This window comes from Kryptolebias marmoratus, linkage group LG14 (genome assembly GCF_001649575.2).
Source record: "Kryptolebias marmoratus isolate JLee-2015 linkage group LG14, ASM164957v2, whole genome shotgun sequence".
NCBI lineage: Eukaryota > Metazoa > Chordata > Actinopteri > Cyprinodontiformes > Rivulidae > Kryptolebias > Kryptolebias marmoratus.
In genome coordinates this window covers 23,712,132-23,724,800 of record NC_051443.1, presented here as the reverse complement: position 1 = coordinate 23,724,800, position 12,669 = coordinate 23,712,132, and the positions used below count along the sequence as shown (strand labels likewise).

General features: G+C 47.2%; 1 protein-coding gene across 2 annotated transcripts in view; it reads left to right on the top strand.

The window, feature by feature from the left end:
- gsna (gelsolin a) overlaps positions 1-11,811 on the top strand; it is a 15,222-nt gene extending 3,411 nt beyond the window's left edge. Inside the window, exons 2-17 of one of the 2 annotated variants that reach the window (XM_017425507.3) lie at positions 1,586-1,786; positions 2,860-3,014; positions 3,153-3,314; positions 3,418-3,567; positions 3,636-3,725; positions 4,453-4,585; positions 4,658-4,962; positions 6,053-6,186; positions 6,343-6,433; positions 6,623-6,649; positions 7,446-7,616; positions 8,115-8,289; positions 9,075-9,196; positions 9,370-9,447; positions 9,557-9,617; positions 11,155-11,811. In XM_017425507.3, the coding sequence (XP_017280996.1) occupies positions 1,591-1,786; positions 2,860-3,014; positions 3,153-3,314; positions 3,418-3,567; positions 3,636-3,725; positions 4,453-4,585; positions 4,658-4,962; positions 6,053-6,186; positions 6,343-6,433; positions 6,623-6,649; positions 7,446-7,616; positions 8,115-8,289; positions 9,075-9,196; positions 9,370-9,447; positions 9,557-9,617; positions 11,155-11,324 (2,220 nt within the window). In that variant the 5' untranslated portion in view covers positions 1,586-1,590 and the 3' untranslated portion in view covers positions 11,325-11,811. The remainder of the gene's footprint in view (positions 1-1,585; positions 1,787-2,859; positions 3,015-3,152; positions 3,315-3,417; positions 3,568-3,635; positions 3,726-4,452; positions 4,586-4,657; positions 4,963-6,052; positions 6,187-6,342; positions 6,434-6,622; positions 6,650-7,445; positions 7,617-8,114; positions 8,290-9,074; positions 9,197-9,369; positions 9,448-9,556; positions 9,618-11,154) is intronic. The other variant, XM_017425508.3, reaches the window with a different exon arrangement.
- Positions 11,812-12,669: the final 858 nt, after the last annotated feature.

Sequence of the window (12,669 nt, the reverse complement as noted above, 5' to 3'; positions counted from 1 at the left end):
ACCAGCACCGGCCTCCTCCAACTGTCCAACCAGCACCGGCCTCCTCCCGCTGTCCAACCAGCACCGACCTCCTCCAACTGTCCAACCAGCACCTGCCTCCTCCCGCTGTCCAACCAGCACCAGCCTCCTCCAACTGTCCAACCAGCACCAGCCTCCTCCAACTGTCCAACCAGCACCGGCCTCCTCCCGGGGCTCCATTTCCTGACAGCATCACTCCAGACCAGCTGGTCCTCTTTTTCTTCTTCTTCTGCTTCCATTTCCCCATATAAACGCTGCGACAGTAACCTCCTACAGCGGTTCATCACAGCTGGCACAGGATGTTCAGGTGCTCCACAGCCTCCTGGGACTCCAAGATGTTTGTGTCTTTACTGTTAGTTGGTTCTTTAAATCAGTGGTTCTTGAGGAACACCATCCTGGATGTTTTAGTTGTTTGAATAACTGAGTGATTAACAGGTTTCTGGAGAACTTGAAGACCTGCTGAGGAGCAGAGAAACATCTAAAACCTGCAGGACGGTGTTCCTCCAGGACCAGGGTTCGGAACCATTGATTTAAATTAAAGGTATTCATCAGCTGACATGGTCTTAGACAAGTTGTGACCAAAATCATAATTAAAAAACAGAAACTTTTGACCCTTAAAGGGGTTGTTGCTGCAGACTGAGAGGGAAATAGGAAGCCATCACTGGCTGCTTCGGGTGGGTGGATTCGGAGCCGCTTCCTTCTTCCAGGGTCGGGAGCAGATTCCTGCCGTGACTGTGGGCAGACAGCTGCCTGCAACAATGCTCGGTTTCTCGCCGCAGCGTCCAATCGGGGAAAGGCATTCCTGTGGAAAAACCGGAGCCTGTGTTCCGCGCCGTCCCTCGTTTCGTAACACCGAAACTTGAGCTCATTAACCAATTAGGAGCAGAAATAAAACCCAGAAAGGTTTCATTCAGAGAGGTCGGGCCTGAATGTCGACGCTGTGTTGCGTTCAGCGTCCAAACCAGCCGCTGCGGAGAGTTTTTAAACTTAGATGCAAGCGAATCAACAGATTATTAAACTGTTTACTTTTCTTTGCAAAGAAACTAACCCTTCCTTTTGTTTTCTTCTTCATGAAAAATAAAAATAAATTGGGGCAAATTTCTGCGACCGGCGAGCGTTTTCGTCGCCCCGTCTTCATGTTTGCAACGCTGTAATCCAGACCGAGCACTTTAATCTGTGAGAATCCTGCAGTTTTTACTAAAATTTATGCTGTTCAGTCCAAATTTTGTCCATTTTTTCACTTAATTGTTTTGCAGAGACACTCACAAGCGTGCTTGCCCAGCAGCCATCTTGAATCAACGATCAAATGCAGATTTAACTGGAAGAAAAGAGGCACCTTTGTCAAATTATAAGCTACCGCAGTTCGTAGTCATGATAGTTTCAGCTTGTTGAAATGGTTCACAGAAATAGGATTTCCTCTCGCCGCTTAAAGGAGGAAATGGCGGGCGCACGGTGGTGGTGATTCATCCTCGTGTGTATTAATAACTAACCAAAGCTCCAACAACAACAGCTGAACGGGAGCGGCTTTGTGCTTCCTCTCAGTCTCACGTCTCGCTCGGTTGTGCAGGCAGGATGGCAGCGCAGCACCCAGAGTTCGAGCGGGCCGGTCAGAAACCGGGCCTGCAGGTGTGGAGGGTGGAGAACTTCGACCTGGTGCCCGTTCCCGACAACCTGCACGGGGGATTTTACACCGGGGACGCCTACCTCGTCCTCAACACCATCAAGCAGCGCTCCGGGAACCTGCAGTACGACCTGCACTTCTGGCTGGGTGAGTCCGCCGTCCGGCTGCGGTTTCCCCATTTCATTTTAGGGTCTAGGACCGAAGAGATGATGATGGTTTTGCAAACCGTGTTTTGCATGGCGCTCTTAAAATCTAATTATTCCAGCAAGCGACAGTTTTATTTAAAGAGAAAAGTGGCGTTTGAGACTAAAGAGGAAAGAATCCAGGGTTTGATTGTCACAGATCGGTGACATATTAAGGCAATAAAAGCAGAAACCCAAAGTAAACCATCCGTTAGGTTTCACTTCTTCATTTCAACCTCGATCCACTTAAATTACAACCTTTCGGTATAAATGTAGTAAAACTTTACGGGCTTAAATAATCAGTTAGAATGTGTTGAATTTTATCGCCCGGTACGTTAGTTTAAAGCTCTTCTGTGTTCCTGATATCTTATGCTAACATTTTGTCACCAGCTCTGTTTATTAATCAGACTCCAGAGGAAGTGGTTGGGTTTGTTTGTCCCCATTAAAACGGCTCAGAGACAAACAGGACCTGATTGGATTCTGCTGAGCCACAGTTTGTTCTCAGGAACTGATTAACTTCGTTAAAATGATCGGGTTTGTGGGGTTCCGACCTACAAAGACTCGGTTTAGATCAGGGGTGTCCAGTCCTGGTCCTGGAGGGGCCGCCGTCCTGCAGGTTTTAGATGTTTCCCTGCTCTTCAGCGGGTCTTCAGGTTCTGTTAATCCCTTAGTTGTTCAGAGCAGAGAAACATCTAAAACCTGCAGGACGGCGGCCCCTCCAGGACCAGGATTGGACACCCCTGGTTCAGACGCTCGTACAATTCCAACACGTCCCCTGTCCCTTCTCTGAACATGTCCAAACTGTCTCCGCTGCGTCCCTCTGCCAGGACCCAGGACCCTTCTGGTCCACTTTCAACACGTCCACTCCCCTTCAGCTTCCCTGTCCCACCCGCGTCCTTCTCATTCACACGCGTGGGACTCCGTCCTCTTCTCTCCGGGCTCTCTTCCGCCTGCTCCCTACCCTCACTACATGTCATTGGTGGCTCAAACAGTTTTACTGGCACAATGACGGAACGGGTCTCGCTTCCCTCGGCACAGGTGACTTCTGCTCCCAGGATGAGAGCGGCTCGGCGGCCATCTTCACGGTCCAAATGGACGACTTCCTGGGGGGGAAACCCATCCAGTACCGCGAGGTGCAAGGACACGAGTCGAAAACCTTCCTGGGCTACTTCAAGTCTGGAATCAAATACATGGTAAGATGTCTGGAAATTTTATTTCTGTTTTTAATCCGTTTTGCCTACGGTTTGAACTTCAGGGCCACCGTAGATGCCAACAAACAACGCGGGCAGGTCTCGCTTTCGTCTCCCTGAAACGCGGCAGTTCTCTTCCAGAAAGGAGGCGTGGCATCTGGGTTCAAACACGTCGTCACCAATGAGGTGGTGGTGCAGCGTGTGCTGCAGGTCAAAGGTCGCCGCGTTGTCCGGGCAACCGAGGTGGCGGTCAGCTGGGACAGCTTCAACCAGGGGGACTGCTTCATCCTGGACCTGGGAGATGTGAGTCAGGATTTGTTCTCCAACGGCGAGGATGCAAAAACAGCCCTCCTCGTTAAGCTAATCGGCTAATTCGCCACCTGCTCCTCTTCCTCTCGTTCCTCAGGAGATTTATCAGTGGTGCGGCTCTCAGAGCAATCGCTTCGAGAAGCTGAAGGCGACTCAGGTGGCCAAGGGGATCCGTGACAACGAGCGCAGCGGGAGGGCGCGGGTGTACGTCTGCGACGAGGGAACGGAGCGCGAGAAGATGTTAGAGGTGAGGGCCCGGGAACAAGCCAGCTCCCGAAACCGACACCTGGATTAAATCCTCGCCTCTGCTTCCAGGTTTTAGGTCCTAAACCAGATCTTCCTCCCGGAGCGTCCGATGACATCAAGGCTGACGCTTCAAACAGGAAGAGGGCGAAACTCTACAAGGTGAGAGCTTTAAAAACAGGAAACCAGACTCAAATAATGAGCGATTTAATGCCGAGAGGCTATTTAATGACTTGGCAGGAGCAGAACTCGAGAATTAATCTGGAATCTAAAGCAGGCAGGCAAATACGGGGAAACTGTTAAAGTTTGAATCAATTATTACGTTTAGATTTCCATCAGGCTGGATGGTATCGTTTGATTTATTAGCAGACCGAAGAACCAGTGAACCAGAACGACAAAATGTGAGATTACCAAAACTGCTGGAATCTGGGATTTTTACGGACTCGTACAACTGGGTGTCGTCTGCATAGAAGAGAATAATAACCACTAAAACTCACTTCTTCTGTTCAAGGTTTTACAACAACGTGATCAACACCGTTTTATGACTGAACCAGTAATAAAACCCAGATGTTCTTCGGATCTTTAGCTGCCATATAAACTGTTTTCCACACATCTCGTCCTGTTTTAACCAAACAAACGGGGCCGTGTGACACCTTTTCCTCCCTATGTTTATAGTATCTCTTGCAATAAATTACAAGCTAAGTTTTCAAGCTGTAGCACCAAATATTGCGTTAATAATTTTGCTGATTTCTCAGAAAGCCTCTCTGGTGCTTCTGCGTACATCATGCAGTTTTTCCAAACCAGGTTTTGCATCTTTAACATGCTGTTTGTTAACTGTTACAGTGCTTATAGCGAAGATAAAAATGACTGAGAGCTTTCGATCCTGCAGGTATCCAACGCCGGCGGAGGCATGACCATCGCGCTGGTGGCAGCAGAGAACCCGTTTGCCCAGAGCGCCCTGGAGTCCGGCGACTGCTTCATCCTGGACCACGGCTCGGACGGCAAAATCTTCGTCTGGAAAGGTCAGTGCCAACGGTTATTTCCTCTCATCTGCCGTTGTGGCCCACCCACCCGCCGCCGCCTTTCCTCTCCAGGCAAAGACGCCAACATGGACGAGCGGAAGGCGGCGATGAAGGCGGCCGACGAGTTCATCAAGAAGATGGGCTACCCCAAGCACACGTCGGTCCAGGTCCTGCCGGAGACGGGCGAGACGCCGCTCTTCAAGCAGTTCTTCAAGAACTGGCGGGACAAAGACCAGACGGAGGGCCTGGGCGTGGCCTACATCGCCAACAGCATCGCCAAGATCGAGAAGGTGCCGTTCGACGCCGCCAGCCTTCACGAGTCCACCGCCATGGCTGCCCAGCACGGTATGGTGGACGACGGCAGTGGAGAGAAACAGGTGAGGGGGGCGGGGGGGACTATTTGTTTCTGCAAGTTAAAGAACGAGTCAACAGATAAAAAGTTGCTTATATCACAGGAAGTTTAGCAATCTGATTGCTTGAGGCAAGAAGCTGTTGCACAATCCTTGGCTTAAAGGTAAATTGGTAGAGTTAAAAATGTGCTGAGTTTAGCAGTTTTTGTGCACTTCACATTCTCACATTCCTTGGCTTAACTGTAAATTTCTAGTGTTAAAAAAAGTTGCGTTTAGTGGGAGTTTAGCAGCCTTGTTGCCCGCGGAAAGATGGCAGACCCCCCAGGATTTCGCAATGTTGCGATCGCAACTATTAACGCAAAATCAAGCGAACTTTTTGCAACTTTGCCCAAAACACCACAACTTTCCCGCAACTTTAACCAAATATTTATTGTTTCTAAAGTGATTTGCCACCGTTTCTGTGGTTTAGTCTCTTCTTTGTGGGTTTGTGTAGTTGTGGAATACAAAATAACCCCAAATAACTCAGGAAGAAGACACGTGACGTCACTTCCTGCAGACCAGGGACAATCCAGAAATGCTCATGAATGTCAGTTTAGAAGCTGTCAAAAGTTCTCAAATAAAGCACCTTTTGAGAATGTCAATGTTTGTTGGGAATTATCTTAGAAAACTAGGAAGGATTTTTGGTTTATATATTAAAAGGTATGGTTGTTTATTGATTTTAGTAAAAACAAAAAATTGCAACTTTTAGGAAAATGCCCCGCGAAATCCTGGAGGGATTGAGACGATTTTGAACAATCCGACAGTCCTTGGTTTAATGGTGAATTTGAAGTGTTAAAATGTGCCAAAACTGTGCATCCAACAGGAAGGTTAGCACTTTTATAGCCCGAGGAAAGAAGCCTTCGCACATCCTGACAGGCGCTGGTTTAACCGTAAATTAGGAAAAAGCTACTTACGCCGTAGATATCACAGGAGGTTCAGCCGTCCTGCTGCCTGTGGAAGAAAAGGTTCTCCTTGGTTTCATGGTGTTAAAAACCTTATCCATGCTGTACACGGGGAGTTAAAGCAGTCTTGTTTCCACATTCTGGCTGTTCTTGATCTTTGCTCCTGACCGCCGCAGATCTGGCGCATCGAGGCATCTGACAAGGTCCTGGTGGATCCGTCCACATACGGACAGTTCTACGGAGGAGACAGCTACATTATCCTGTACAACTACCGCCACGGAGGACGCCAGGGACACATTATTTACATGTGGTGAGAACACAACCTCAGGTTTGGGACAAATGGTAGACGAGTTTCACAACTTTGGACGGCGTCGAAAAGAAAGCAGCAACGTTTAACGTCTATCTGGATGATTTCGGTAACATTTGACTCCGGTTTGACTGACGGCTACGTCGTGTTTTGTGGCAGGCAGGGAACGGACTCCAGTCAGGACGAAATCGGGGCCTGTGCAATTCTCGGCGCCAAGCTGGACGAGGAGCTCGGCGGCGGTCCCGTTCAGGTACGTCACGTCGAATTCATCCGCTCCTTTCTTCTCCTAATCTTACGTTCATAATCTCATCCTCTCTCCACGGCTCACTCAGTGCAGTCTTTGCATCCTTTCCTTATTTTTTTTATATCCTCCCCCTCCATCGTTTCCTCGCTGCTGCTGCTTTTCCTCCTCGGTTGCTGGTCCTTTCTGGCTCCTCAGGTTGTCGGTGCTCCTATAACCACTCAGGTACTTTTCCTCTGCTCCTCGTTTGTCCCAGCAGAATGTCTCGAGCCACAGAGACAATGTTTTATCCCGTTAAGGGTAAATATATATATATATATATATATATATAAGGGCGTGGCAGTGAATCGGTCAAAGACAAACAGGAGATTCCAGCAACCCTGTTTCCAAACGTCAAAATAAAATGATGGCTGAGTTGTCAGGGTGTTATTACAAGCTCCAGTGGCTCTGCTCTTACGAGACTTTACTCTGTCTTCGCATGTTCTCGCTTTGCATCTACAGCCTTCATGTTTCCAGTGATCACGTTTGTTTAATTGTCACAGACAGAGGCGGTTATTTCATCCATTTAGATCCATTTCCTGGTACAGAACTTGAGCTTCTGCGCTATCCTGCAACTGTAATTGCTTCAAGTTTCAGAGGAATCGTGTTTTTTGCAGCTGGTAAATGTTGGCAGATAATATGCTCCAACTCATTTAATGTTTGGACACATTTTACGTCTCGGATCCGCACCGACGTGTCAAATATTTGATCAAGCCCGAAGAGCAGAAGCCACCGAGTTTGTGAAGTTTCCCCGTCACAAACGGACGCAAAAACCCGTCTGCAAACATTTACCTGCTCGTTTCACGGTCAGGATTAGCGACTGGCTGCTGGAAGACAAAAAGACCCGTCACGTCGTGTTCAACGTGCACGTTTAACAGCTCGCAGCTCAACTCTCTGCTGCCATCTTGTGTCGCTTGTGTGAATTGCATCCTAACACACAGATCTGACGGCGGGGGGTTGTTTTCTGGTGTTTGCGCACCAGGTGAGGGTGGTGCAGGGGAAGGAGCCGGCCCACCTGATGAGCCTGTTCGGAGGGCAGCCCATGGTGGTCTACAAAGGCGGAACGTCCAGGGAGGGAGGTCAGTCCGCGCCCGCCGAGGTGCGGCTCTTCCAGGTGCGCTCCAACTCGGCGGGCCACACCAGAGCCGTGGAGGTAAGAGGCAATTCTGTTGAGGTTTCGTTTTTTTAATTTTTTTTTATTTTTATCGCAGCCGTTGAAAATATATCCCATGAAAATTCCGGCGCCAACAAGTGTCGTCTGCTTAGCCAGAAGCCCGATAACTGATTCCTTTGTGCCACAGAGCAGATTAGAAACACGTTTCTGAGCCACAATGTTGCACAGAGAGGCTTGTTCTGCTGTCAGCGGGAACAGACAACACTGTCGTTTATTCTGAGGGGCGCCGCTCGGCTGTGGGGTACATAAATCTCCCAGATCTGAATTAATCTGCTGCTGAAAATAGTCCCCGAACACCATTTGCTCGTGTTTGAGCGAGGATTGATGGCATGTTGTTTTGGGGAGTCTTTCCAGCGTCAGGGAGCTTCGTGCGCGTTGGGAGAAGTGAAAAATAAAATTCTGATCTGTTGAAGCTGGGTTCGGTAGAAAAGTTGGAGAGAAAAAACTGATATTTTATTTGCTTCTGTGTTCCTGCAGGTCGAGGCGGCGGCGTCCAACCTGAACTCCAACGATGCCTTCGTCCTCGTGACGCCCGACGGCGCCTCCCTGTGGGCGGGAGCGGGCGCCAGCGACACGGAGAGGCAGGGAGCCCGGCAGCTGTGCGGCATCCTGGGGGCGTCGCCCTCCGAGCTGTTCGAGGGAGGAGAAACCGGTGAGCAGACCGCGACGACCGCACGGCACGCCACATTTAAAAATAAATACTGCACGCAGCGATAAGAGGCACAAATACGAAACATCCGGAGGAGCTTCTTGCGACAAATTAGGTTCGTTATCAGCAGGTTAGTGAGGCTGAATCTGTCAGAACCAAAGATGGGCAGAGGTTCAGGAGCTTCCTCAGTGGAAAACCGGGAAGACTTCATCGTCTGCAGCTCAGAAAACCAACAAAAGGTGTTCAAGAATCTGTAGAAACCTCTGAGGTCAAAGGTCATCTGCTCAGGAACACTGTCTGTAAACACAGCTCACTGTGCCGTCCACAAAACGCTGCTTAAAGCTCTATCGGGCAGAGAAGAAGCCAGATGTGAACAGATGTGTCTCCTCTGGACCAAAGAGAACTGTTCTGAGGTCCAGCCTGCCTCTCTGATGGTATGGGGGTGCATTAGCGCCTCCCGGAACAGATCTGCTCCCATCCAGGACAGTTGAACAGCTGGAATGGGGCAACCTCAGGTCCAGATGTTTACAAACTGATGGGGACGCTCCACAGAGAGAAACAAACCACTGAATTGTGTTTTTATTTCTATTTGACGCGACGCCCTGGCCTTTTCGGTTGTGAGGTTGTAGAAAGTGGGCTCTCTGTGGCGCAGTGGTTGTTTGGAGACGGATTCTGACTCGTCTCTGAAGCATTTCGGTGGTTTTTAAGAGCGCTGTAGAAACAGACATCGTCCCCCCCCCCCACCACCTGAAGCGGAATAACAGGAAGTGTCCGTGTCGCCGTTACAGATCAGTTCTGGGGCGCGCTGGGAGGCAAGGCGGCGTACCGCACCTCCACCAGACTCAAGGACAAGATGGATGCTCACCCGCCGCGACTCTTTGCCTGCTCCAACAAGACCGGGAACTTTGTCGTGAGTATGACGGCGAATCCAACGGCGTTTCGGTTCTCGTCCAGGCTTCGATTCGGTTTGTTTTCTCTGTAAGCGTTTAGCTTTGCCGCCCCCTTCTGGCGCAGCTGGGGACTGCACCCAAAATACACGGTTTCCTGATTTCAGAGACTGATAAATGTTTCTGCTGTCCTCAGATTGAGGAGGTACCCGGGGAGATGACCCAGGACGACCTGGCCATGGATGACGTCATGATCCTCGACACCTGGGAGCAGGTAAGCCGCGGCGCGTCACGGCTGCTTCAGGTGTACCCTGGAAAATCAGAGCATCATGAAAAACAAAACCAAACATCAAAATAAAAGACCTTTTTTGTTTCTGCTTTAGGTGTTTGTCTGGATTGGAAACGAAGCCCAGGAGGAGGAGAAGACTGAAGCCATGGCGTCCGGTAAGAACGTCAGAAACCTGTGAAACTTATTGTTTTTATTTATCTCCGTGTGTTTCTGCGGCTATTTTTAGCCCTTCATTTATTCACCTCCTTCAGGAGACGAATGCTGAGACTTTTATTCTTCTTCATTTATAAATATTTCCCCCCGTAGAAATACACGGAGCTCAAAAACATCCTTCTCTCTGAAATCTGCTTCGGCTGCTGCTTCTGCTCACCTTTATGCTACTTTTAGTTTTCAGCTATTGTCCTGGAAACTTTTAGCTACATCTAGCTTTGAGATAACCTTTGACCATTTTTAGCTTATGTTGTGCTGTTACCTTTAGCTTTTAGCCTTTGCTATTTTTTTTACTTTTAGCTAGTGTCTTGCTTCATCTCTCTTATAGCTTGCTTTTTGCTACTTTTGCTAAGATTTTGCTACTTTTAGCTTAACAATTTAACTGCTTTTAGATTTTAGCTAGCCTTTTGCTACTTTTAGCTTTGAGCCAAGCTTTTGCTGTTTCTAGCTTGCTTGCATTGTTACTTTTAGCTAGCTTCCTTGTAGTTTTAGCTACCCAGTGCTACTTTTCGCTTAAGTTTTAGCTAGCATCTTGGTATATTTAGCCAGCCTCTTGCTAGTTTTCCCTTATAGCTTGCTTTTTGCTACTTTTAGCTAGCTTTTTCACTTTTAACTACTGTTCTACTGTTTGTAGATTTAAGCTAGCTTTTGCAACTTTTAGCTTATAGCCAACATTTTCCCCTTCTAGCAAGCCTTTTGCTACTTTTAGCTAACATTTTGCTACTTTTGGCTAGCTTTTTCACTTTTAACTACTGTTCTACTGCTTTTAGATTTAATTCTAACCCTAACCCTTTGCTACTTTTAGCTTATAGCCAACATTTTTTCCCCTCTAGCTAGCCTTTTGCTACTTTCAGATTAGCTTTGAGACAGATTTAGGCTCCTTTTAGATGCTAGCTAGCCTTTTGCTACCTTGAACTTTTAATTAAGCTTCTGCTGTTTCTAGCTTGTTTGCACTGTTACTTTTAGCTAGCATCTTGCTAGTTTTCCTTTATAGCTTGTTTTGTGCTACTTTTAGCTAGCTTTTTCACTTTTAACTACTGTTCTACTGTTTGTAGATTTAAGCTAGCTTTTGCAACTTTTAGCTTATAGCCAACATTTTTCCCTTCTAGCTTGCCTTTTGCTACTTTTAGCTTTGAGACAGATTTTGGCTACTTTTAGATTCTAGCTAGCCTTTTGCTTTTGCTGTTTCTAGCTTGTTTGCATTGTTACTTTTAGCTCGCTTCCTTGTAGTTTTAGCTACCCAATTCTACTTTTAGCTAGCATCTTGGTATATTTAGCCAGCCTCTTGCTAGTTTTCCTTTATAGCTTGTTTTTTGCTACTCTTTGCTTATAGCCGGCGTTTTATTTTTCCCATCTAACCAGCCTTTTGTTTTTAGCTTTTAGCCATTTTTAGCATGTTTTTACTCCTTTCAGCTTCAGCTTTGTCTCTGTAGTGTCTCTTGTTTACGCGCCGTCACTGATTGGTCCGCTCGTCTTCCTCAGCGGTCCGTTACATCGAGACAGACCCGGCCAGCAGGGACCCCAGAACCCCCATCGTGAAGCTGAAGCAGGGCTTCGAGCCGCCGACGTTCACCGGCTGGTTCCTGGGCTGGGACCACGACTACTGGACCAGCGACCCGCTGGAGCGCGCCATGGCCGAACTGGCCGTCTGAACGCAACCCCCCCACCCTCGCCCTGACCGTTGACCTTTCTGCTGTTCTACTAGCACTGCGCTACAAATGCCAAGACTTGTTTTTGTTTTTTTTTTAGCTCCCAATAGAACCGTAAAACATGAGGATTTTTTCTTTGCTGTTTTGATGTTTTCTTTCCGTCACGTGCCTTCACGCATTTTAAAAGCAAACAGAGCTTTTAGAAAAACAGTTTGTTTTGCACTAAATAAGATTAAAAATGTTAAATTCTTTTAAAGAGTCATTTTATATTTGAACAGTAAAAGTCAGCTCAGAAGGAGAACAAACAAATGCCTTAACATCATTTCCTGCATTTCACGTCGTCATTAAAAGGTACATTTAAAGTTTAAACATCAATGTATTTATTTCTTTTTTAAGCAACCGACCTTTTTTAGTTTTAGTGGTAACTGGACGCCACGCTGCTTCTTCTCCGCCGCTCGTTTTCATTTGAATTAAATCAGTTTAAACACGTGGTTTGTGTTTTTCTTCTTCTGCTCACCTGACACCACGAAACACGACACAAACTTGTGGATAACATCTTTATTTGAAGTCGACATTTATACGTGTTAAAGCTAAAAAGATTAGACAAGCATCAACTCTGAATACAGCTTTAAGCATCAACGAGCAGCCGGTTTCTTTAAGGGTAAAAACAAAAAAAGAAACTATTTATAAAGGAGCTGAACGAACCGAGCTGCTTCTCGGGGAAACATGGAAGCCAGAACCACGAGAAGCGAGCGGATCCGCCTCCCTTCACTTCAGCCTCGACAGAAGCGCCGAGGTCTGTACTTTAATGTGACAGCTTTTAAATTTTATAAGAAAGTCAAGTCAAAACTACAAATATTCACTAATACTGTTAAACACGAATCAGCCATAAGATTATGACCACTGACGGACGAAGAGAGAGTCGACAAAAACTCGTCTCACCTTCATTTATCAGAAAATATCGGCGCAAAATTCGCCTCGGGCTTCTTCCGGTGTGAGGTGGCCTCTAAAGCCCGATGATGAACATCCCTGCGGGATATCGGGGTCGAGCGGTCGGCTCCCGGGACCGAAGCGATCGTGCAGGATTAGGCAGCGTTTGGAAGGAGCAGCAACTTCAGCGTCAATAAAAGAAGTTAAATACCAGAAACTGGGAAAGTTAGTTTAATTACTATTCAGTCCCTCCAGGATTTCGCGGGGCATTTTCCGAAAAGTTGCAATTTTTTTTTTTACTAAAATCAATAAACAACCATAACTTTTAATATATAAACCAAAAATCCTTCCTAGTTTTCTAAGATAATTCCCAACAAACATTGACATTCTCAAAAGGTGCTTTATTTGAGAACTTTGA